Raw genomic sequence first — 25,366 nt, 5'->3', positions numbered from 1 at the left:
TGCAATTTTCACCGAATGTTTTTTCAGTTATCCTGTCACGGTACAACACAATTACCCCACAGGATATGATCTTATCATTTGATTATTAGAAGTTTTCACAGCGCAAGAGGACGAAAGCGATTATGGGTTTCTGAACATTTAAACGTTTAGCGTACATGTGATACCATTACAAACAGGTTAGCCAATATTAAGGTCAACATTGCCCAATGCAGGAAGCTGAGGCTGTCCATATTGTATCAAGAATCTAGTATAATGCAACATGCCTGTGCCTTGCGGATGATTATTCCTCAAATATCTGTAGTACAACAAAGATTTAATCAGTTTCCAAACTATACAGATAAAAGCAAAAATGCACCCCAGCCTCCAAGAACTCATTACACAGGAGAAATATTTTCAATGGGCTGCAACTCTAAGAATGTGGGTTGGGTTTTAGGTGGGCGGAAGTAATGGGGAAGAGAAGCAATATATTCATTAGAAAATCCAGAGAGATTTTTACCCCTGATCTACATCTACTCTGGGAATTGAAAGCTAGGCAGATAAATGGGCCTTTATTATTATCCAGATTTCACATTTCAGATTAGCAAAATGCTTATTTACGATGCCATTAATGGCCCTGAAATAGGTAAGCCATCATGTATTAAAAAATAACATCTTTCCATAGGCATAAGATTTGTAGCAGCATGAGATTTTATTTTTCCCTAGGAATAATACAAGAATAACATTTTCCACCCCAAAGCAGAAACAGTAGGGGAGCCTTTTGCTATCACCAAGATTCTTATTAAATTCAGTCACTGTGAAAGCAAGATTTTTTTTTCTCCTTCTTCTTTTTTCTTTTTTTCCCCTTTTTTAAAATACAGACGACTCAAAATCAACCCAAGTTAAAATTAACAAATCAATAGCATTATAACCTTGATTTATTAGCATCTGAGCCACCAAATTATCATCATACAAGAAATTGCTGGTTTGAAAAGATTTCGGCTTTGTTAAATCTCAAGTTAAATAATGGTGGTGCGCCGTCTACTCGGTTTTTAGATCTGCCTCATCTGATATTATGAAAAATTCAATACATTTCTCTACAGCAGAAGTCAGGGGTCAGCAAATCTATTACTGTAATGTAAGTAATCTGGCAACCTGCCAACTCTTTCTCCCTTTTATTATTTTTTTTTTTAAACACCAAGGCAGATAATTTTATATTTACAAATTCTAAAATCCTCTGGGGTCTTGCCTCTCTTTCTCAACAAAAACCAGCAGCCTCGCCTCCAGAACTGTATATGGCACATGTCCTCATCATTTGCATTTCATACAAAAGAAGAAAAGACTCTTCATCTTTATTAGGCGGCCTTCTCCCTTCTCTCCCCATAGGCAGAGGGAAAATAATGTCAAATCGCATCTGAACGAGTAACCACTAATAATCTTCTGTATTGATTCATGCTTGCATAGAATGACGGAACTTTGGAGCCCAAACACTGAGCCAGCAGTGCTCAGGAGGAGAAATGAGAATCCGTCTATGGATAGAGCTCTGCAAAACGATATTATGATACTGTCTAAAACTGACTTAATTTGGAGAGTTGGGGAAAGAAAGCAGAGAATTTTTAGGGGAGTAGTTGATCCTCAAACTCACCCTAGTTACTCTGTAGACACTTTAAAGGCATCAGACCTGTGAAAAAGTCTAAGCCCAAAGACCTCCTGGTGCCCTCGGAACAGAATATCTTAGGGGCAGAGGGGAAAAAAGTTGGTATGCGTGTCAGGGCAAAAATGCTACTGCTTTTCTTACATGTATTAGGTTTTTTTCACAGTCGTAGAAAAGAAATGACATATTGGTTCCACTGGGGCTTCGGACCTGATCTGATCCCAAATGAAGTCATTATACCTCCAAGTTGATTCCAGGGTTGATAAATTCTAAGGCTTGGCCAGACATTTCCCTTCTCAGCCAGAAACTGAAAATATAACTTCACTGTGAAGTGTGGGAAGCAATCTTTCACCAAATATGGAGCCAATAGAAGGTATATTTTTCTTTTTTGAAGGTGATGTATGCACACTGGTTAAGGATCCAAGAAGAGAAAGTTTCTACTCCCACATATGGTTCACCTCTCGGGGTTCCAGACCATGACCAAAACGGTGGAAGAGCCTTTGGGTGACAGGCACCAAAACCAAGGTCAAGTACACAAGTATGCTACGGCAGTGTACACAGAAGAGGGATGTTTCCTCGGTGGTCACAACACTCACTGAGTACAAAAGAAACGTTTTTCCTGTTCTTTTTAAAAGCCAAGCTCCATCTGAGAAAGATGTGGGTTCTGTGTAACGATCTCCTTGGTTTTATGGTGTGAGTTTCTCTAAAGCAGAAAAAGTAGTGTGCAGAGTGTGAGAAGCAAAATATCAGTAACAAAGAGAGCTGAGAAATAGGTGTCCAGTACCCCCCTCGAACAGCTGAAGAGGTGAATTGAAGGCTTTGAGCATCAAACCACAGAGAGAGAGTCCTTGCTGACATACAGGCCACAGAGAATGAGCCTACGGCAGGACTCATGTAAGCCAAGAACGTGATGGGAGAATGCAGCACGGATTCTGTATAAAAAACTTAGCTTAGTCCATGAGCTCACCAAGGGTAAACTGTACCCAGCTCTTTAATAAGGAAGTGGTCATAAATCGCATCATTTGTATTCTGTGTGAGATATCCAAAAGGTATAAGGCCCATTATTATCAACAATATATGGCCACTTGTGTTCAGAAGAGCTTTTTCTTGGGAAAACTACCTGCCTACCACTACGTACTCGAGAGGCAGCAGAAGATGAATGAGAAACTTTTCTGAAGGCACTAATTCTGAATCTTTGCCCCTGGAAGTGGTGGGAGTGTTGTTTCTTGGGCCTAATGACTGACAGCTTCCTTGATAGTCCTGGAGTGCCTGTAACCCTAAGCAAAGAAAGGAGTGGGGGAAAAAGGGTACTTGGAGCTTGGCTCCAGCAAGATGGCGGCTTGACTCTTATAAAGGATTGACAATGTGGAAGAGGTAGCTTGAGGATGGTGGGCCCCCTGAACTGGAGTTACATTGATCTATGGGGATCTTGGTGAAAAGGTGAGGAGGGAGGGTGGGGTGGGCAAATTCTGGTGGTTCTTCTGTATTGATTAGACATTATGACATTAACAGCAGCTGCCACATATGAAGTACCTATTAATACCAGGCATTTTGTATGTCTTACATTCAACCATTACAAAAAAAGTATATACAGGTACGTTATTTTATCCTCATCTCATGGATGAGGAAATTGAGGTTCAGAGTTAAAGAGTTAACTAGTAAAAAGCATGCAGCTATTAGGTGCCAGCATTTGAGTTCAAACACAGATCTGCCGGCCTCTTGGAGCTGCCTGCCTTCATATCAGCAGGGCAATGGTGCATTTTCATACCTTGTCTAAATAGCACCACCAACAAGGAGATATTGAACTGATGACCCCTGGCTTCAGGGAACCCCAAGTTCTTAAAGCACTAAAAAAATCAGGGTGAGCATTCTCCTTTTCTCAGAGGCCATTCCGCAAAGAGTCAATCCAGTACAAGGGAAGCAGCCCTGTGGTTCAGGCACTGGGCACAGCGCTCCTCTTACAAAAGGCCAGGATCACTAGGCCAAGATTCTCTAAAAGGTGGCAACTCTGGTTGGATCAGGTCCAACTTGCTGGTGGATGGTAAGAGAGGCTCAATCATCTATCCTCCACGAATTCCAGCCTGTAGCACTTAATCTACACACACAGCTGAGGTTCTCATGGCCTCCCCAGCTAAAACAAAACTCCTCAGGGGTTTTGCTTCTATGATGCCTCCTTGCCACTTCTAAGAGGGTCTAGACTGATGTTAGCCCCATTGTCTTTCAACTGAAGACCACAATGAAGAAAGTTGGGATGGATTTAAGGAAGGCTGACTTTGTGCCCCAGGGATTAAAACACATGCACAAAACAGAGAACGCAGACCATCAACAGCACCCAGCCCCCCAAGATGCCAGCAGCAACTCTTCTTCTCCATGAGAAAACAATGACCAACTCCGAATGAAGTTGTATGGATCCATTTCAAGGGCAGATGAACATTATTATTTCAAGAATAATGGACAAATGTAACTACAGTGTTTTCAACATAACGAGCACCCCACAAATGAAGGCGGGCAGTGCCCATTATGTAAAAACAGGCAAATAGCTATTGCATTGAACTCCCATGGAGGTGAGATCCCACAGGTTACAGAGCTTCTTAAATGTTCAACAATTCCCCCAAACATTTATTACTTTGATCAAACTTTGTAATAACTTGTATAAAACCAAAATGTTCCAAGAGGTTTTCAGTGGAAGAGTTAAGGATATATTTTAATGGTAAACAATTACATTCTTCTATCATCTGATCCTTTTTTTCTTTCTTTTTTGGAAAGAGGCTCTCTGAATTTTCAATAGTGCCTTTGTGACGGCATCTGCTACTCATGTAATTGAAAAGATGTTTGTGCAGTGGCATGCTTGTGAGTACAGTTATTTAATCTTAATGATAAAGCCCCGAGGACAGAAAATCATAAGTAGAAACCTCTTGTTATTTATCAAAAAGAAAAGGGGCTAAGACACCTAATCTATTCTCAAATTTAAATTCATGCTTGATGAAAACTATCAATAAAACATCAGACCTGCAAAGGTTCTTAAATACTATAGCCAGGTTCAAAGACATGAGTAGAGGGGAGGTAGGGAGAAAACAAAAATGAGACAATAAAGGAGCCTGACAAAGAAAAACTGTTTGGCAAGCCTTTTTTTTTTTTTTTGGGTCAAACAAAGAACTTGCTGTAGTTTACAGCATGATACACACACTTGATCAGTTTGTGCCCGAGGGTGTTTTTACACTCTAGAGTGTAAACTCTAACTTCTATTAATTACAAATGCATTCAGAGGCAAATTTAAGAATTTTTAAATAGAGACTTTTTCAAAGACTGTTGTTTATTTATTTATTTTTTAAACAGAAACCAGTTTTTCTACTCCAGGGCCTGGCGAGGGCTTTGTTTTCCTTTTTAAAAGTTTCTAGAACTATCCAGGCATTGGAAAGGTATCTGAGCATTTTAAGCATGCTGAGTGATAGAGAGGGAGGCTTTTGCTTATGAAGTTATCAGACTATCCTTTTGGGAGAGATTCTGGAGGTCTCCAAGAACAAGCTTGGTGGGGTATAGACAGAAGAGCAGTGGCTGTTTCTGAGTCTCGGCACCTTGCTCGATTTTCCCAGGCTGCTGGCTGTGGATAAGAGCCAGGAGGCCTTCTGCAGGCTTGGGGAAAAGGTTGATGAGAGGGCGTGCGTGGCAGTGTGCTGAAGTGTTACTCGCTGTCCCCATTGTCCCCTCTCATCGAGCCAGTGGTCAGAAAGGAGCTGAGTCCATAGATGGGCAACCCCACCATGGGTGCCCATTGGTGAGGATGGGGCACGGTCTACCCATTGGATGTTGGGGCAAGACATCCAAAAGAGCCTGAGAATATAAACTGTAATACCTGCCTTGGGTGTATCCAATTTGGAAATTCGGCCTTCATATTCACCAGACAGCTTCTTCCACCCCCTCATTCCCTACCTCTTGACACACATTTCCTAGAGGAAACTATCCTTTTTGTTTGGATTTAATGTAATTCATTCAACCCCTAATTTCTGAGTCCCCGATATGTTCATGATGCTGTCCTTGGTGCACTGGGGAGACTCCGGAAAGCAAGAGTCCACGAACATTGCCCTCAAAATTAGTATCTTTATGGTCTTGATTTCTACAGCGGAACAATTTAGGCAATGTACAATGACCTCTGAAGTTAAAACCAAACTCTTTAAGATCCAGTTCAAATTCTAGATCCTCCTGGAAGATTTGCTTATTCTAGCTGAAAAGTCTCTCTTTGTTTTTGATCGCTGTTGAACTAATTTGTATCAATTACTTACTTCCCTGGGATTTTTTATAGCCTGAAGTATCTAACCCTCCTTCACGTATATATGGACAATGAGTCGGATTGTATAATAAGTTAGGTAAGCCAAGGATCACAGCACCTTCTGATTCTAATGAATAGTAATGGCCTGGGGTGCCATACTAAGAGGAGTTCTGAAGCTGAGCTTGGGCTCACGGAGATCAGTATGGTGTTCCCTTCTCAATCTCTGCCATGAATGTAGTAGCATGGGCCCCTCCTCACTGTCTGCCAGCCCGATTCTAGACCCTGTGGTTTATAGGTTTTCATCATCTCAGAGGGTGCTGTGCACGTGGTAGACGTTCAAAAAACACCCAGTGGCTCTTGAGGGCAGCAGCAAAGGAAAAAGGCAGTCACTCAAATGGCAAAACTATCCTACCCCAGAAAAAGAAACCAGCCACTGGGAGAGGGCTTCTTACCAATTTCAAACGTAATCTTGGGCTATGTCGATAGACTGATACCGCCACATCCCAAGAAGTATGATATGCCACATCTGGAATCGCTTTGGGTATTCTGAGTGACACAAATTGGAGGCATCTACATGACAGCAGGCCAAGCTGGTGAAAGTCCATAAATCGTGCTCTGAGGCTTGGCTGAATGGAATAGGAGGACTTGAAGTGAGAGGGGAGCCAGGCTCACAGAGGCTCATCACCAAGGCAATGGCATGCGCAGAAATAGTCAACCTCAGAAGACAAGGTTGGGTCAACGGGAAGCCACAGAAGGTGTCTTGCTCAGCATGTGGCAGAGCGTTTAGATGAAAAGCACGGTCAATGGTGGCTCTTTTTTCTTGCCCCCCAACCACAGGGCATTTGCACGGAGACTGGAATAGCCCAGTGCCAAAGATGGTTCAGTCCTCACAGAACTTGGCAGCCTATAGGCTACCTCCACCCTGAGGTATGTTTATTTTAACTTGTATAAAATATTTTCAGAAATATTTTATAGTATTCAGAATTTTATATTCAGAAATACAAATAGTATTTGTAAGTCAGGTGTCTTCACATAAAAGTTATCAAGAAATCATGGAAGGTCTGACAGTACTGAGACTCCATCTGCCCAAGGCTGATCCCACTGGGCCTCTCTGGCCTGGCCGTGTGTGCCAGCTTCCTACCCTCCTACCTGGCCACCTGCACCCACTTAGCCACCTCCCCCATAAATATCTGAAGTTGTGATCCGTGGTGTGGAGCCTTCTTCAGCAATCTGCCGGGAAGGACTAGATTTCTAAATTGCCTGTCTGTTGTCGACTGACACTTTCATAAAATTCCTAATTCATGATAATGAATTAGTAGAAAAAAAGAAATTTAAAGCAAGGTACATAAAATATAAGCCCCAATGTTTTATTGGTTTCAATGGACATAAAATTATTCTGGCAAATTGCTATGTAAGTGTGACAACGCTCATCTGTAACTGTTCTGTTCGCAAGAGCACAGACAGGTCAGAAAGCCTCACTTGAGGAGCTCTGGTCTAGAGGCTGAGTAACGGACTTCCCAGATCTCAAATGCTGAGAACTTGCCCATGTCTTTCTCAGTTGGGTACTGATTAACTTCAAGGGTATCAAAATGAGCAAGAAGACGTTGCGTCATGTCCTAGACATAAAGAGCTGTAACTCACCTTACTTGCCCCCTTGACTTTTTCCTCACAACATGATTAGCTGAGTTCTTTAGAACTTGGTATCTTTTTGGCATTCACCTTAATGCACATATTTAACTTACTCAAAATGTGACCCTCCCACGCTCCGCCTTCTACTTTCAGAGAAGAAAGGCAAGGGGTTCAGCTGACCGTCATTTGGGTTCTGCCCAGATGTATCTGGTCTGGGTCTGGCTCACCCAAGGTCACAGCAAAAGAAGGCACCCCAACCCTGCGGCAGGACAGTCTTGCCTGGGGAATGCTCATGGGGTAAGTGAAAGGTGAGAATTTGAAACTGGGCATTACGTATGTAAGAAGAGGAAGTGTCATTGGTCCTTTTCCACATAAACAAATTGTTTGTGACCTTGATTTTCTAAATACTCAGTAAAGCACATCATGAAGGCCTTTTGCCGTCATGCTCCCTTTTCTGTCCTTAATAAAACTTCATGTGTTCCTCAGATGTACACCATGCAATTTGTTCAGGAAAATTCAAACCAGTAATCTGGTATTCTGTGTGAAGATTTTTTTTTTTTTTTTTTTTTTTTTTGCCTCTTGCACATGCTTAAAAAATATTTTTCTAAAAAAGAAAACAAATCTGCACGTGACAACAAAGTCTTTAAAGTGAATCGCTATTCCAGAAAATCAATTCCATAAAGATAACCCTTTTCCTTTTTCTGTTCCTTTCCTCAGAAAGGTGACTTGGGACACCTTAAATGGAGAGTCAAACAAGAAAGAAAATGTCCTACTTAGCAAGGTCCTGCCCAGCTGGAGGTGGGCATTTTTCTTTCCATTATGACCTATAGTAACTTTACTACCAATCCTGAGGAAGAAGTTTCCAGAATAACCACACTTCATGAGCCCTGCTGAATTTGAGGTATCCACGTAGCAACAGTCTTGCGATGGGGAAACATTAATGCTTTTTATATTGGTGATCAGCTGTAACATGAGCAATTAAGTACAGTACTAATGGACTATGGCCAGGAGCCTGGTACTAATATTAAAAACTGACAGAGATGAATAGGTTTGGAAGCAAAACCAGGCTGACAAAGACATTTTTATGAAGTGCTTGGGCCTATTTGATTTAAACCAATCAGAGGCAAGTTTGGACGAGTCAGGCCTTCAGCGACAATGATGCATTCACAGGCATTGTACCGTTTCTGCTATGCCTTAAATAAAAACACCCATTGATTCTTTTCAACAACCCACACTTTCATTATCACACTCATTAATAAACCAAAAGCGCCCAACTAATATACAAGTAATATTTACTGAGGAACCGGCGGCTACTCTTTTCTTGTTGGAAAATGAAAACATTTACTGGAAACATGAACCGCACCGCATGAAAAATAAATCAGTGGATAATGTATAGTAGATCACTCATTTCTTCTTCATCTTCTAGGGAAGTCACCCTGGTAGTAGGGAAAAAGGAAAAGGATCACGTCTGCATATCGGGGTGAAAAGGAGACGAGAAGACTGCTTGCACAGGATGAACGTAGTCATTCTGATCTGATGGGAAAGGTTTGAAACACGTCCACGGGCATCTCCAGACTAGATGTTTGCCCACAACATCCTGATCTTTTTCAGCTTCTTGAACCTTCTTGAAAACGGTGGCCCTTCACCAGTCTAGTCCTGTCTGTTTTGTGTTAGCGTAGCTTATAACTAGCGAGAAGGAAAGAAATCCTTCTTTCCTTTTTTAGTTTTAGCCAAGAGCTTCAGCTTCTTCTTTGACCAAAGCAGAACTATTTCTTGTCCCTGGGATCTGAGTGTCCTCTGCCCTTCTTTGGTAGAACCATTAAAGAGAAGTAAGACGTAAGACAGCTAGAGCAGCTGCCCCCAGACTCTTCTCCAGACCACAATACACGGGAACATGGCCGATTCCTTTCACATCAGGATCAGCTCAAAATGAGTGAGACTGGTATGATTGTAAGTGGTTCTCATTTTCTAAAAAGATTTTATTTACTTGAGAGAGTGAGTGAGAGTGCGCATGAGCTGGGGAAGGGGAAGGTGAGGGAGACTGGGGCTCCATCCCAGACTCCTGGGATCATGACCTGAGCTGAAAGCAGAAGCTTTACTAACTGAGCCACGCAGGCGCCCCCTGGAGTCTCATTTTTTTTAAAAAGTCAATTATCTGCAAATTTAGTACTTCGCTATTATTAACTACTCACCACTCAAGACATCCCTTGCATCTGATCACAGCAATGTGAACGAATGAAAGGATATCCAAGGAAGGGTGAAGGCCCATGCTGATCGCCCCGGGACAGTTGTGTTCTAACCTGGGTTTCTGGCTCTGTGCGGGGATTTCCATATTGGGAGTCCCACTTGGCGGGTGACTATTGTCTCAGCCCCAGATTACTCTTCTGTGCCCTGCCTGGTGTTGCTGGGACCGAGATTCTGCAGGTTATATGTCTCTTTTGTCAGCTGTCTTCCTCTTGGGGTCCTGCAAATGGGGCTCTAGCAGGCCATGGGAAGGGAAGAAGGGCTCCTTCTTTCTGTTTTGCCTGCTGTGCCTTTCAGGGCCAACCCAACTGTAACTTATCAGCAGCAGTTGGTTCCAGCCTGTAGCTTCTGTCAACAGTCCCAGAAGAGTTTTATGGCATTTGCCCTGAGGTCCAGCACTAGGCAGGGAGCACTGCCTCCTCAGGTCTGAGCCTAGCTTCGAGGTGCTCCACCTCTGAGCTTAATAACGACCGGCACTGGATGGGATCCTCTCCCCAGGAGGGATCTGAGCCCCAGCTCTGTGACGCATACTCTCTATCTAAAATTTCGGGTGGCAACACCATAACCCCCTTTCTCCTATTCTCTTGACCCAAGGGAGCCTGTGGTTATTTCCTCCATATTAACGCTGTGCTCTACAATGTTTGTTTCAGTAATTCCCTACAGTAGAGTCTCTTTGTTGAAAACCTGGTGTCGTTTTTATTTTCCCTACTGAATCCTGACTGATACACACTGACCCAACAAATTCTAGATTTAGCAAGAGTGGGTGACATAGCTTTTCAAAAAAATTTCATCCAGTGGGAGACCAAACCTTTTTCAAATACTCCTATACTCCCAAGAACGAGGAGAGAAGAGACATTTTTAAAGAATCTTAAATAATGTTTCCTAGTAGCTAAATTTGAGGTATCTCGACTAGAATTTTCCAATTTGATGGACTGAAGGCATTTGGGATTCTACTACTCCAGATGAGGTAAATCATGAAACAAAGTACACAGTCTTCAAAAGAATATATCCTGGTATTTCATTTAAGATTGAGGCTATTTTTATCCACATAACTGCAGGAGTTAATTACACATACATTCACTTTACTATTAGATCCTATCCTTTTTCCATCCCAAACCTAATCTGTTTTTTTGACCATGTGATGCTCCGTAATACATCTGATTAATTTTCATTCTTTAACTGGGTGAGTGAGCTAACAGTTGACACACTCTTTTTTGGAAAATTTTAACTCTCTGGTCCTTGAAGTTTGATGGTTCAGGTGTTGGGAACATTTGCAGAGGGGCGGGGGTGTTCACTATCGGAATAGAAGTCCTTTGAAAATACAGACGGAGTTTGTAATGAAAATGCTCCGATTAAAGCCTTGACTCCTAAGTCAACACCAAACTGAATGTGTTCCCTTAAGTGCTGTTTACTTAGCACTCACCTGAGATACCAATGCTATTTTGTACTAGGATTTCAGTGGTGCCCCTGTTATGTCCATAGGTTTTTGTATTAAATACTGAGAGAAATAACACTCACATTTGAAAAACTGATGTAGTATACTGACAGAAAGGCTAAGCCCTGTCACCAATTTTTAAAAATCCTTGTGGGTCATCCCTCAACAAGTAAGGCAATCTCTTGCTACTACTGTGTGGGGATTTTTCATGGGGTTCTAAACCCAACCTAGTTTCCTATGACTATACCTACAAAAACTTTCTAAGTTTCACTGAATGGCTATACGAACAGAGGCTCTACGCCAAATGCAACACAGATAAAAATACAACTGAGCTCAACAAAATATGACTAAGAGGAGATCCGCTAGGTAACATTATCTGGAGGCTCCAAAGCTGGGTGATCTGGGTCGAAGTCGGCACGCTAATGGACTTGTAAAGAACAGCCATCACACTTAGCAGTTCCGTCCTACCTTTCAAACTGGCAAGCTAACTGGCCTGTTTGTTCAGCTGTGTCTTGACTTCATTCCATCCATGACCGTTATTAAAACATACACACATACACACACACCCCTCTGCTTGGATCTTACAAGCTCTGAATTTGAAACCAGGTTCCTGAGTCAGTCAACATGTCAACGGGGAAATGAAATGCCAGGGATAAAGAAGTTGGCACAACCCTAACAAATTAAGAATGGACTGGAAGCAGAGAGCAAGGATAACGCGTGGATTTGCTAACAGACCCACACTGCTGTGGGCAACAACGGTCCTAATGCAAAGAAGGAACATCCCTGTGGACACGACCTTCATAGCGTGTTACCTCTTATTTGCATGATCATCACCTTCTGAGAGAAGCTGCAAGTGTTAGAAAACTGAACCATGCAAAGCTTGGCAAGAAAGGATTTTCTTGGTCAAAGCATAGCCGTAGAAGAAAGAAATACCAAGATGGGGAGAAAAACCAAAGGATCTTATCTGGGGCCAATTTTCTTATTAAAGCAGTGCTTACTTTTCAATATTAGTACATTCAACATTAAACCATTTCTATGTCAATACGGTTTCACGGCAACCCCATGGTAACAGTGCAGAATTAGGATTTCCAGAAGCGAAAGGTTCTCACGGCAAATGAACCTACGAACATATTGAGTAATCTAGGCTTGTGGGGAAAAAATAAAAAGGTATTGTCAAATAGGTGGCCACAGGATAAAATCAAACCAAAAGAACATCTAATTTTAGCCCCAGTAACCCGAGAAAGCCATGTCCCCTAAAAAATCACAAGGCGGTATGCAAGCTAAAATGCCAGAGGATATTTTCTATTTCCAGAAAGGTCCTTCAGACTTCCCCTTATCTTATCCTTCACCAGAAGCTTCTTCCCTTGAACGCACTTTTAATTAGGACTTTCCAGGAGCGGGGTTCTTACCTTTCATAATGCCTGCGGGTGCACGTGGCCGCGCTGGTGCTCCCAGGATTACCGCCTAATTCATCATAAATATGTTTCCATTGTCGGCGGGCTGTTATCTGAAAAGATGGCAATGGGAAATTCAATCTTGCATCATAAGAGATTCACAGTGCCAGGATTCAGTACATATGCAACAGGCAGAAGAGGACAGTCTGTTCTGGAAACCCAGACACAGAGAAGTCCAAATGAGCATGTGTGGAGACTCGGGGTTTCACAGGGGGATCTCACTTGTGGTACTTTTCTTTACAATAAATGTGGAATTCTGCTTTGAGTTCTATATTGTGTCACCCTTAGAGCATTTTCTCTAAGGCATCTCCCTGGCTAGTTTATGTAGTTATCCTCCCCGTGCGCCGCCCCCCCCCCGCCCCGAGGGACCAAACTCTTACTCTGATCCTTTAGGTCGTGTTGATAAAGCATCCAAATAAAATAAGATTTCAGCTAAAATATCAGTTTAAATGAATCAGAATGAACACTGGTTGCTTAAGGGGAATGGGCGGCCAAGGGTATACGAAAAGAGGCTTTTCACCAAACCTGCTTTTGTATCTTCTGATTTTTGACCTGTGTGCTGTGTTGACCACTTCAAACACTAAATAAAATTACTACCTAGACTAATTCAATTGATCCAATTGCTTATGGAATTTGCAGTCATCTCCGGCTATATTTTTATGCCAGCCAGCTCCTCTAACCACCAAAACAAAACCCAAATCTGAAACTGTATCTGTTGCAACCTGTTTATTTTTATTCCCTTAGGTCAGGAAAACAGGCGATCCATCCAGTACCAGGAAAACGAACAAATTCCAAAGTGAAAATGCAAACTATGTCTATTGGGGGGCTGGGTGACTAGAACCCCGGCAGCTTACAGTCTACAGAACAGCATACTATGGCCCTGTTTAATCACTTTCTTTAATTTTATTTTTATACATAAATTAAGATTTTACAAAATAACAGATGCATGAACTGGCAAATGATTTATCTGGGGAAACCACGTCATTTACTACATCCGAGCAAGTCTAGTATTTCCTTGCAGGGAGGAGACAGAGCTCATTCTGAGGTCCTTGTGAATGCTTCTAAACAGAGTTACAGGAAAACTTTGTTATTGGAATGTGCGGGGGCGTGGGGGGGGTTGGGCAGGGTGTGGCAGAAGTGCCCAAGGCAGTGGCTACAATCGCCCTGGGGCTTCTTTTGAAATACTCGGGCAGAGCTGCAAGCCGAGTTCATTTAGGGGCTAAAGGCAGCAAGCCCCGGGGAGGTAGGGGCTAAAGGCAGCAAGCCCCGGGGGAGGTGGGGAGGGATCTCAACCTGCAAACAGGAGCTCTGTCCCCGTAATATAAGAAGGAGGGGAGGGGTGGTTAAACACTACAGGGTAAATGGCACCTTTTCCATTTTAAATAAAATTTATTTCCATTTAAATAAAAACCCCTTTATTTCTATAAACCCTTCTCGACCCTGAGACAATGGGAGGTTTGCATCGTTCAATTTCCCAGGAAACATTCTCCAACCAATGAGTTTCAAGAGTTCTCTCTCGACAGAACCACCTCTTGCATCTCCTGGCAGGTATGACTAAAAATAGATATCCTCCTTCATTTATAGCTTGGTTTAGATGATAATAAATGGTTTCAAGCCCCTTTCAAAACACTCAAAATACACATTTCAGTAATTATCTTATATTTAATTATGATCTCCCTCTAATCTTTAAAATAATACACTTTCAGGCTGATCTAGTCAAGATCTACGCAAAGGAAGGAGCGAACCTGGATCCCCTCCCACGTGTTTCTGTTATTCCTCAAAGCCCTTAGCACACCAAGGCCCCTTGAAACACACCTCCATAGTTCTCTCCCTCAGATGAGGTGTGTGGGCCCTGGGGAGTCCAGCAGGGCCAGAAAACAGCCTAGGTCTGTCCCTGCATGCACTTCAGAGGAAACCATCCCTTTTGTCATCCTTGTATCTCTTCTGTGCACTCTGTTTCATATTTTATGAAGTACTATCACAAGCGTGATACCATTTCATTCTCCCTTCAGCCTGTGAGGTAGATTACAGGAATCTCATCACAGACGAAGAAGAAAGACACATAGAGTTTGCCCAACTTGCCCAAGGACACACAGCAGTGGAATGGTCACACCAGGGCTCATACAAATGTCTTACGATCCCAAGAGCAGGCTTCCTGTTCACTACATCGAAACAGCCTCCCCAGCAGAATGAGCTGGTGAACAGCCCACGTGTGTAGCAGGGTGTTAATGCAGAATCTAGGGACCTTATGCTTCCCATGAGTAGAGGGCTGTGGAAATCACAGCTTCTGCTACAAGGTCTCGACTTTGAGCTGTGGGTCTCTTAGTAGTGGAGAAATAGCCACAAGGTCAGCAAAATCTAAGGGGATGGGTTAGGCATAGTGGTCTGAGATTTTACTTCCACCCAGTAAAACTATGCTCCTTTTACCCTGACCACGTGTGTATCTAGTTAGAACAGAGGTTCACTATTATGTTCACCACTGAATCACAGATAAGTCTCATTTATACTGGAATCCATCCATTCACTCAGCCATTCATTCACCAAATATTTCTTGAACATCTCCCACTTGTTGGGTGCTGTGCTAGCATCTGGGATGCAACAATGAAAACTAGACCCAACACCCAACATGACCACATCCTAGTGTGTGTGTGTGTGTGTGTGTGTGTGTGTGTGTGTTGGGGGGGATTACCAAACATAAACAAGGGACTACACAGATAAACAAAATAATACAGGTTGTGAAAAAATGTAATGAACGAAAGACCACCGATGACTGGATATTTAATGTATGGAAACTGACCATGCCTCCCTCCTACGCCTATCCTCTAGACTTGGGGGTAGTACCCTGTTCAACACTTGCCTATCACAGAAATGACAAACTTCTTTAAGAATAAATAATGAATTATCAAAAGGAGGAAAACAGTCTTCCTCATGCTAGGACTGAAACTGTGGCAGCAGGGGCCAGCCTCCAGTTGTCACTTGGCATTAGTAAGCTATGCACAGCTGGCTAGTGGTCTGTGTTAGCCCCTGCTAGCAAGTTTTGGGTTTAAATACAGTTTTTACCAGTAAGAGTTGATCTGGAGCAAAGACAAGGGCTGGGCCTTCCAGGAAGTGGTCCCTGTTTACTGAGCTTCCACTGGCCGGCCTGGATGAATCAGGCCATTTTGAGATATTTTCTTTCCACAGGAAAGTCATCAAATGTGCTCTTTCCAACTGCTAAATGCTTTTATGTTTTTAAGTACACAGTTCTCCTGGGTATGCATCTCCATTTTTGTGTGTCCAGATGTGCTCTTAATTCAAACGCTGTCCACGGGCTTTAAAGTGAGAAATGTCTAAATCCCCCTGTTGTCCAAACCCACTGTGGGTCCCAGAGCCCTATAAGGAGAAAGGAAAGAACCCAAGAACTCCTCCTGACCAAGCTACCGGGCATTGTGCTCCCACCTGTGTAAATGTGCCTTCTGCACTAATATGCTTTCCTCATGCCGAAGTATGCATTTGCTTTGGGTTTTATTCTGTTGCCCCGAATGTGTGTTATCTCTAAAACCCACTGGGGCCAAACCAGTGTCTGCCTCTTGGTGTCTAGCCCCCAGTTCCACTCGGCTGGAAATAGTCTGATCCAGCCATGGGGTGAGTCTGACTAGCTCTTGGGTTAAGCTGGAGCCTCCTGGTCATGGTCACATTTCTACCTGACCTTCTATTATTTTAGGTTTTTAAGGATACAAAGAATTTCTGGCTCTTTGTTTCCTGAAGAAAATGGCTAAATTCATACAAGCAATGATTTTTCTTGAATTGTGCTTCCCTTGTCATCTTCTGCAAGACCCTCACCTAAATGATAGGGATTCCTGACCTCAATCCATCTTCTACTGGCTACCATTGAGGGCACTGGGCCAGGTACAGAGATGTGGAGGGGAAAGGTGGAGAGGATGGAGGGTTGAGGGTGGGGAGATATCATGAAAAGAAAGAGAAGTTACTACCTTCAAGGGTTCGTAACTTAGCAAGAAGCATAACCTCATATGAATAACCATAAAGCAAGATGAAAACCTGAGCAGATGGCACCCAAGGGAAGCAAACCAGACTAGGTGTGTGGAGACTTCATCTCACTTTGAAGACACTTGACAGTTACTCCCTTCCCTGGTGTGGGCAAGACCCAAGAAACTGTGACGAGCATTGCACACCTATTACGCTCAGGTATGTTCATTTCTTCCAAATGTAGTGATTTTCAAACTGCTCTTTAGGACCCAAGGTGGCCTGAAACTAACCCTCCACACCTCTGCCAAGAAAATGGGTCCAGGGGTGGGAAAGGAATCTCTCCCATCTATTGCCTATTTGATGAAAATATCCTGCTATTTAAAAAAAAAAAAATTGGGCAACAATTTTAACCTAAGACATGCCCTTGGAGCCTTGGTTTCTTTACCTTCGAGGATGCAGGGATAAAATAATGTTGGAATTTTTGTGGCCTGGTTAGGAAACAGCAATCAGGAATCTTGCAGGACAGTGTGTCCATGGCTTAAGAATGTAGCAGATGTGAAGTCAAAAGGAACATTTGCTTGCATGCAACGTTGCCCAGGCTGCTCAGAGAAACAGCCTCTTTCTCGGGACACCTTGAGGGCGGACTGAATTCAAGGAAGATGACTTTTTTTTCCTGGTAGTACTCCAGGAACTGGAGCCTTTCAAAACTACATGACATCATCTTTGGCCTCAAGAGTTCTGAATTAAGCAAGAGGCTTTGTCCATCCAGAGTACTAGGGTTAGATTCAGAGGATGTCTTGAAATGATGTCAAAGCCAGAATCTGGTATCAAAGCCTAATCCTTCCAGCAAGAAGACATGTGACTTCTTCCTCCAGATGAGAAATAATGGTCCTGTCTCAGCCACAGGGACAGACGGAGCTGCTAAAATGGCATTCTTGGAAGGTACCGCTTGCATGGTCCTCTGTCCCTAGAATATGATTTTCTCAAGACCTATTTCCCTACTCTACCTTCTCTCCAAATACTGCCTCTGGCTCACCATCACATGGTTAGCCAAATGGAAATCACTTTAGCAAACCACCCTCCACACACTGCATCCTGGTAATACCCCAAGCTACTCTTCACGCTTTAATTGCTTCACCAGACACTGAAGTGAAGACCTCTTTCGCTCAGCAGCGCAACCGTATCCAGCTCTGCTTCCTCAACTGCAGGTGACCCCGCTCTAAAATGTTTGGGAGGAGAAGCTGGATATATGACTGTAAAGGAAGGAGCCTCCCTGCCAACCAGTCAAAAGGTGGGGATATTGTTTTTTAGGGAATCAAATCCACTCAATACATTTACAATCTCAAAACCTAAGGATGCAGAGACACAAAATTCATTTCCAGCAAAGTCAGAGGAGGCCAAGAGAACTGAATACAGCCATTAGTCAAATGCTTCTAAAGGCTTAAAATAAAACTTCTGCTCCTCTTTTTTTTTTTTAATTCAATTTGAGGGTTGTGAAGGACTGCAATGAAATAATCCATAATCCGCAATTCAAACCAGAAGGTTTGGAATAGTTTATAACCACAAACAAAAACAAGCCAATTAAGATGGCCTCTTTTTAAAACCAGAAGGAATTCCAGAGAGATGTCTTTATCCAGTCACAAGTTAACAGCAGAAGAGATATATCTACAAATTTTAAACTTGCAATTTTTTATTATTACTGAATGTTTACATCACACAGACCTCTCGACCCATCTCCTAACTCCACGCATTTTTCTCAAGAATCAGATAAAAATCTCAGCTAGTAGTTTGTGTGTCAGGTAAGGCTCAGGCCAGGTACAAAGACCCGACCGAAAGATGCTACTAATGACGGTAGGCTGTTAGAGGCTTTTCCCAAAATATCACCCAAACTAGGAAGAAAGCATCGTAGGCACAAAGAATGGTCATTTATGCATCCCTTTCCTTCCAGTGATGCGATGGGGGCTGTGACAGCTGCACGGAAAGCTCTCAGCGAGTCAGAATCTGAAGAAGTTGGCGATGTCCCCTCGCAACTCATTTCGCCTCACTGTGCCTCAGTTTCCTCACTTGTAAAATGAATGTCTGGATCGGAGCAGGACAAGTATCTTTCTCTGCACCAAGGCCAATTTGCAAAACATAAAAAAGGTTTGGACACTATACTTTCCCTCATTCAAAATGAAAATGGCTTATCATGGATGGAAAAACCTTCACTGGAAACTTTGTGCTGCTTTGGGGCCAAAGGGATGGTAATATTCTGGCAGGCTTCTTTAGTAATAGCGTGAAGACAACTTTCTAACCTTGGATGCTTGACTTAGAAGGGGCCACACTGTGCAGCAAGGAGCCATAAGAGCCAATAGGTGAAGTGGGAACAGTCACCGTTACCATTAGCTTTGAATTAGCATCACCCGGAGCGCTTGTGAAAAAGGATGCTCGGGTTCTTAGGCCCAGGGCCCACTGCAGTTAATGTCTCAGTGTGGAGGTCTAGACAGATCCATATATCCCCCTTTGAAAATCTGAGCCCTCGTTCTCGAGTGGCCTTTGGGAGCCACAGGTCTAGAAGATTCCAAGATCTCTTTTGAGCTCTAATGACAAGTCTCCATGTGCTTCTGCTATCAGATAATCTCACAGATAAATGTCTTTCAGTAACACAGCGATGACAACTTAAGTCCTCGGACGGGATCTTATTCATACATCTGCTGGAGTGGCTTCAAAACTGAATCCTCACTGAACATCTCATTTCATTTATTGGTCAACATATACCAATCGAAAAATGTATTCTGTACTTGGGGGATCAAAAGCTGCGACATAGTGTCGGAGCAGTCAACTGCAGTGCCTACAGGACAGCAAGGTAGTACGAAGCATTAAAAAAAAATAATAATAAAAAGGAAAGGAGGGAGAGAAGAAAGAGAGGGCGGGAAGAAGGAAGGAAAAATCCTACCAAGTGGCTTCATCTAGTTTATGACCCCGGATGTAGATTTTATAGCTAACAAGGCTAAGTAGATTTACTGTCTCAGAGGAGATGAAAAAATTGGGGATGAAGAATGGCAGGGACCCGATGAACAACGAGGGAATTGATGGGTAAAGAGAGAAGGAGGGAAGGAGCAATTCCAGAGGTTGCCAGTCCTCTTTGTGGCTTGGCTGAAGAGGCTTGCTACTCGTACATAACCAGATGGGAAGCAGATGCCGATCTGGTGTCCCAGATGCCCCCCCACCCAGCCTCGCTCCACTTGACTCCACCTACACTACAGTGACGGCAGAATGGGGTGCAAAACATAACACTTAGCTTGTTATCGATCTTCTCTGCGTCACTGACTCCACCCCCTCCCTGCCCCCAGCCAGCCGCAAGAATTCCAGGGGCTACCACCCAAAAGCCTTTCTCACAGGGCTCCATCCTCTCTGGACTGGCCTTTGAGGGTGCGCATCCCAGCCAACTGGTCACCCGACTTGACATTACTCCAACTCTCTAGGTCCAACATCATTCTACATCCACATTTTTATTTCTCCATCTGGCTTTCTCTTCCTGGAAGGCTGGGATCATTCACGTCTAAATTCCGAATATTCTCTAAAATCCTGCTCAGAAGGCAGAAGAGCCACAAGTCTTCTTCCCTTGTTTCTAAATGAAATCGTCCTTAACCTGAATGGCGAATGGATCTTTGTCCACCTTGTCTCTTCATTATAATCACCGTCTCTCCTGGACGGCAAGCAACTAGAACCACTGGCCTAGATATCTGTGCATTTCTCCAGAGTGTCCCACACAATGTGAACACATAAGACTTATTAAATACGTGTTCCGGTGATTTGCTGATTGTGCGGTCATTTGTTATTTCGCTCATTCAGCAAGAGAAAATATACTATGTGTTCAGAATACTGCAAGTGCCCTGAAATTTATCAGAAGTTTCTTTTGTGTATTCCACACCCACTTGCTGCTGCATGGAGAAAAACAGATCTTTGGGAAGATACAGAAGATACAAAAGCAGGAAAAACGGATTCTGTGGAATTTGTTGGCACTCTCCCTATCAGTAAACAACAATACATTTCTGGGTTTAAAAAGAGATTTCATAATACGGTGCAGTATCATGTAACTTATCTGCAGTTCATATAAATGTGTATTCCTGTTCTTAACATCAAGCATTAGACTTAAAAATCTAGGCTATGGGGTGGGCTCCTAAATCCATGAGACTAGCTCTGAATAAGTTATCTTTTTCACAAGGACAAAAGCTATAATTAGCTTAAGATTTTGCAAAAGTACGAGCCACCTTGGCAAGAAGTCAATCTCTTTGTCCTAGCCACAGATCCAACCAAGTGAAAAATCGTATTATTTATTTTACAGAGGGTGCTTGGTCAAACAAATATTTAAGTAAACTTGGTGTCTATGAAACACACATTTTATAATACTTCATATTAGCATTGTATTGCTTTATGAATGGATATGTAGATCCCAGGTCTTAAATAAACATTTTACACACAGATTTACTCCCATCTTAGAGTTCTGAGTCAGAATTCATAGCAGGTATCTCTACAGTAAATACCAGATTATCCGAATCACATCATGCTTGCCATCTTTCCCCATTCCAAATCCCTGACATCAAACCATTATATTAGTTTGTGAAACAATATGCTATACCTGGCAAGAAACACTGGTGATTATGGTGGGACTAAAAATGAATTTCATTTTCTTGACTCTGTGCCTCTTACTGTCGTTTTACTACGATACAGAGATATTCCAGGTTACTTCATAAATAAAGAAAAAAAATAATTTCTTATTCAATTGCAGAAGAAACTGCCCAACTTAATCTGATCATTGTGTGGAGGAGAAAATATTTCCAATGACGACATCTTCCTCTGTCAATTGATTTTATTACAGATTTCATCTCTGCGTGCTATATTAATACAGCTCTTTCTTCCTCTTTCAAGATTTTAATCTTAGTTTGTTGCTCTAACGTTTTATTGGTTCAAAATACATGCTGTAAAATCCGTGGCCATCCAATTTTCCTGTGGGCTAAAAATAACCCGTTCCTGTCAGCTAGAATTAGCTGATAAAGAGTGTCAGAGCCTGTTCTGAATAAGTTTGATAACTTCCTGTTTATGCGGCACTGACCCTTGTCTAATAAAGCTTCTTTGCCCTAGAATAAGAGAAGATTCTGCTGCATTCTATTCCTTAATGGCCAATACTGATTACTTTTGAAAGCCTTTAATACATTTCCCACATTAGACATGAACAGATGTCAGGTATGTTGCCAAGGGAAATTTCTTTTATGCAATCTTGGCTTGTTGTACAATAATAGCCCTTTCTCAACATGGGAAAAAATTACAGACCCAACTAATTTCCCTGACAGGGGAGAGTTACATATGTTTTCCACTTGTAGTTTTTACGACAAGTTTACAATTTTGCCAAACCTGGAACTAATTTGGATCATTTCCAAAAGCGGCCCAATAAACCCCCAAAAGTGTGGAGCCATTTGAGGAGGCAGTCAGGGACGGTTAGCTTTTTATTTTCTCCGTTTTGGTCAGAGAAGGGGTGGGGGAGTTAGATTGCAAAATTATTTCATTTAAGTTGCTTAAACACTTACTGTTTCATATCCTCCCAGTTTTTGAGCAGCTTGAAACATAGTCCAAAGGTTAACTGTTAGAGGGACAATAAGTATTTAGATAAGCATTGCATTAACATACTTCCAAGAAATGTCAATCAAAACATTTTGTTTTGTTTTGTTTTCAATGAGAAAGAGAAAAAATAAAAATAAAAACCAAACCCAAAACACTAGTACCCCAGAGAGCTAAGTTCTTAGGAAACAATTTGCCAAAGGGCATTCAACAACAGGATATATTATGACCACTTAAAATATTTCTTAAGAAACAGTCACAAACACGGAAATGGTTCTACTCTGGGGATAAAGGACAACACAGTTTTAATCCTGTTGCCATCAGCAGACCCAGGGAAGCTAAGTTAACAGCATCCTTGGGGACAAGTATGAGATTTCAAAATTAGGATTGGTCTTGTTCAACTCTTAGAAAGAAGCTATTGATTAAAGGGTACTATATCCCACTTCCTTCAGATAAGAACTTATCATAATCAAGAAATACCTGCCACTTTTATACATGATTACCTTTTTAACAGAATGTCTGAAGGCAGCACTATATTAAGAACTCATACTGTATTTCACTAACACGTGGTGCCTTGTAATGAGTAAGAAGACACACCATTTTACCCTTGAAGTTGCAGTGACATAACAGATCAAAGGGAAGGAAGAACTCATTCACAGAAGACTCGAGTCCTGAGTCCACTTAGTCCCCTAACTTGCCTGTGTGATGTTTGGCATATATACTCTTCTAGGACACATCTCCCTTTGCAGGGTTTGCGTACGATGATGCTGTTAAACAATTATGCCAAATTGCTGGCAACCTTCTTCATTTGTCCCAAACATCATGGAATGGGACTGCTATGGATCTGCCTCTTTTACAAAGGGGAAAACTGAATTTCAAGTAATGCCTTGGTAAGGGAAATGAAGAATAAAATTAAAAAAAAAAAAAAAAGCTCTTTGACACAACATGTTGGAAAAGCCTCGTTGAACCTTGCACTATTTCAAAGCTATCAGGAGCCCGGCCTCGGCCTTGATTTAATCTGAACCAATGCATAATGCAACAAAGCTGTTCACAGTACATTAATTTTACTTCTATTTCAAGCAACCAGTTTTCAGACAAACATTGTAATCATTCGTAGTTATATAAGTTTATAATGGCTGCGAGTGTTCTCTTGCAATCAGTGCCAATTGCTATTAGGTATGTAAATTGTTATGTAAAACATACAGGTTTGACATTCTTCATCAAAATGACACATGGTTTTAATCTAGGAAGATACATTTGGAGAAAATACTATTTCAAGCCAGGGGCTCATTGCTTTGTGTGCTACAAAATCCAGACAGAGGCAAAATATATATTCGGTTGTGAAATCAGGACCGGATCTGGGTTTCTTCTCTTTTTTTTCTATGGAATTCTGCTCAGCTGCGAGTTTCCTTTTCTACTTAAAAACGTATTATGATGCTTAAATGTAATCCAAAATTGGGCTTTCGGTTCAAATCTGGGTATTTTGTGTTTCCTCTGAAGTGAGGTTTTTGTTCTCTCTTAACAAATTTGGGGCTTAGGAAATACGTTTTCTCTTTCTGGTTGTTTTGTCCACCTTTCAATGTCCTCCTCTTTAAAGCTGCCTTTTTGCAGGCAACATCTGGGCCTGATAAAGTGACGTCATATTATTATCTCAGAAGAAAGGCGTTACAGACTCTCAGATTGACAAAACAGAAAATGAGAAACTTTCAACATGTCTATTTCCAGTCATAATCAGTGGATTCAAGCCTATAAATATCTCACTGCAACTGCCCCAGAAGGGAACAGTGTAGCGGAAAGGGGCAGGGAGAAAAATTCCTGGGCTGGATGATTTGTAGATTTAGTAAAAACAGAGAGAAAGCATCATCCCCAGATTAGGATTGCGACATAACCCTGAGTCAAAATTTTTTTCCCAATTTCGAGAACAGGAGCAGTTTTGATCTTTCAGAAATGAAAACAAGCATACTTACTCTGTTTAAAACCTAAATAGGGGATCCGTTCTATCGGTGTCTTCCTTTCTTTCATGTATTTATAAAGTGCCACCAAGAAAGCCTGCTCATCTGCTCTGCACTCTTCACCGATGGCAACCTTTGGTTTCTCTTCATTGGAGACTTTTTTACAGTTATTATGGTTATTCTTCGGCTTGGACAAGGCTGACCTGGCCTCACATTTCACCTGGAAAAGGGGAAAAAATATGCCATGTCAAGTCAAGTACCACCTTGGGGCACTCACAAAGATACAGCCAGTGACAGCTTTCACTGTGTGGGAGGGGGAGCCAGTAAATTAACTTTGCCCTGAAGTTGCTTTGTAGAGGCAACAATGAGTATGAATTGTCTCAGATCACCAGGTGGAAACTTTCTGGAAAGGGCCGGGTAGTAAATATTGCAGGCTGTGGGGCCAGATCATCTCTGTTGCAACTACTCAGAAGCAGTCACAGACGTAGAAGTGAATGGATATGGCTGTGTTCCAATAAAACTTTATTTATAGAAACAGGTGGTGAGGGGCCACAGTTTGCCAAACTACGCCAGCCTTCGAGTCCTTGCAAGTATGTTGATAGGAAACCAGAAACTGTGTCCCCGTCTGGTGGAACCATTCTTTTGCCTCTTTACACACTTTTATTTTCCCAGGGGGCACCATCTGTTAATGTCATTGAACAAAATCGTGTCTTCTTAATAAATAAGTCCCTGTTGAGCACTTTGAATCAACATGGAAGAAAGTTTATTTCTTCACAGTAAATGTTTCTTGTTGCTACTATTTCCCGCCACCTGAAAAAAACATGTCAATGCCGCCAGATGTTGGCATCAGGAACACCAGCAAGATGGGTTCTGTCACTTGAGGGGGATGCCTAGATACATCCTCAGTAGGAAACAAAAGATTCCACTCTTTAATGGCTTTTTGGTCAGCTCTGAGAATGTAATAGGAGATATTAACTTGCCACAAAGGAAAGAGTAGAGGTCAGCTAAAAACCGAAGACGAGTAATGGAAAGCGCCATAATTAAAAAATCAATGGCAGCCAACGTGCCAGATGTTGTTCCTTCCACACTCTAGGCGAACGTGGAACTCGGCAAACCGAGTGGCTAACCTAAGGTTCCCTGTTCACTGCCATGTTCTACAAGAGGCCTTTGATGGTTGTTAAATATAACGCT

The 25,366-nt window shown here is 42.2% G+C and overlaps 1 protein-coding gene across 3 annotated transcripts in view; it reads right to left on the bottom strand.

Annotated features, from left to right (window-relative positions):
* The window catches only part of ARID5B (AT-rich interaction domain 5B), a 179,393-nt gene that overhangs the window by 12,978 nt on the left and 141,049 nt on the right, over positions 1-25,366 (bottom strand). For all 3 annotated transcript variants that reach the window (XM_046026990.1, XM_046026991.1, XM_046026992.1), the window contains 3 exons: positions 24,191-24,395; positions 22,193-22,245; positions 12,615-12,712 (listed from right to left, as the gene is read on the bottom strand). In XM_046026990.1, the coding sequence (XP_045882946.1) occupies positions 12,615-12,712; positions 22,193-22,245; positions 24,191-24,395 (356 nt within the window). The remainder of the gene's footprint in view (positions 1-12,614; positions 12,713-22,192; positions 22,246-24,190; positions 24,396-25,366) is intronic.

This window comes from Meles meles, chromosome 13 (genome assembly GCF_922984935.1).
Source record: "Meles meles chromosome 13, mMelMel3.1 paternal haplotype, whole genome shotgun sequence".
In the NCBI taxonomy this organism is placed as follows: domain Eukaryota; kingdom Metazoa; phylum Chordata; class Mammalia; order Carnivora; family Mustelidae; genus Meles; species Meles meles.
The sequence above is the reverse complement of the archived record's forward strand: the minus strand, read 5'-3'. Positions and strand labels throughout refer to the sequence as shown.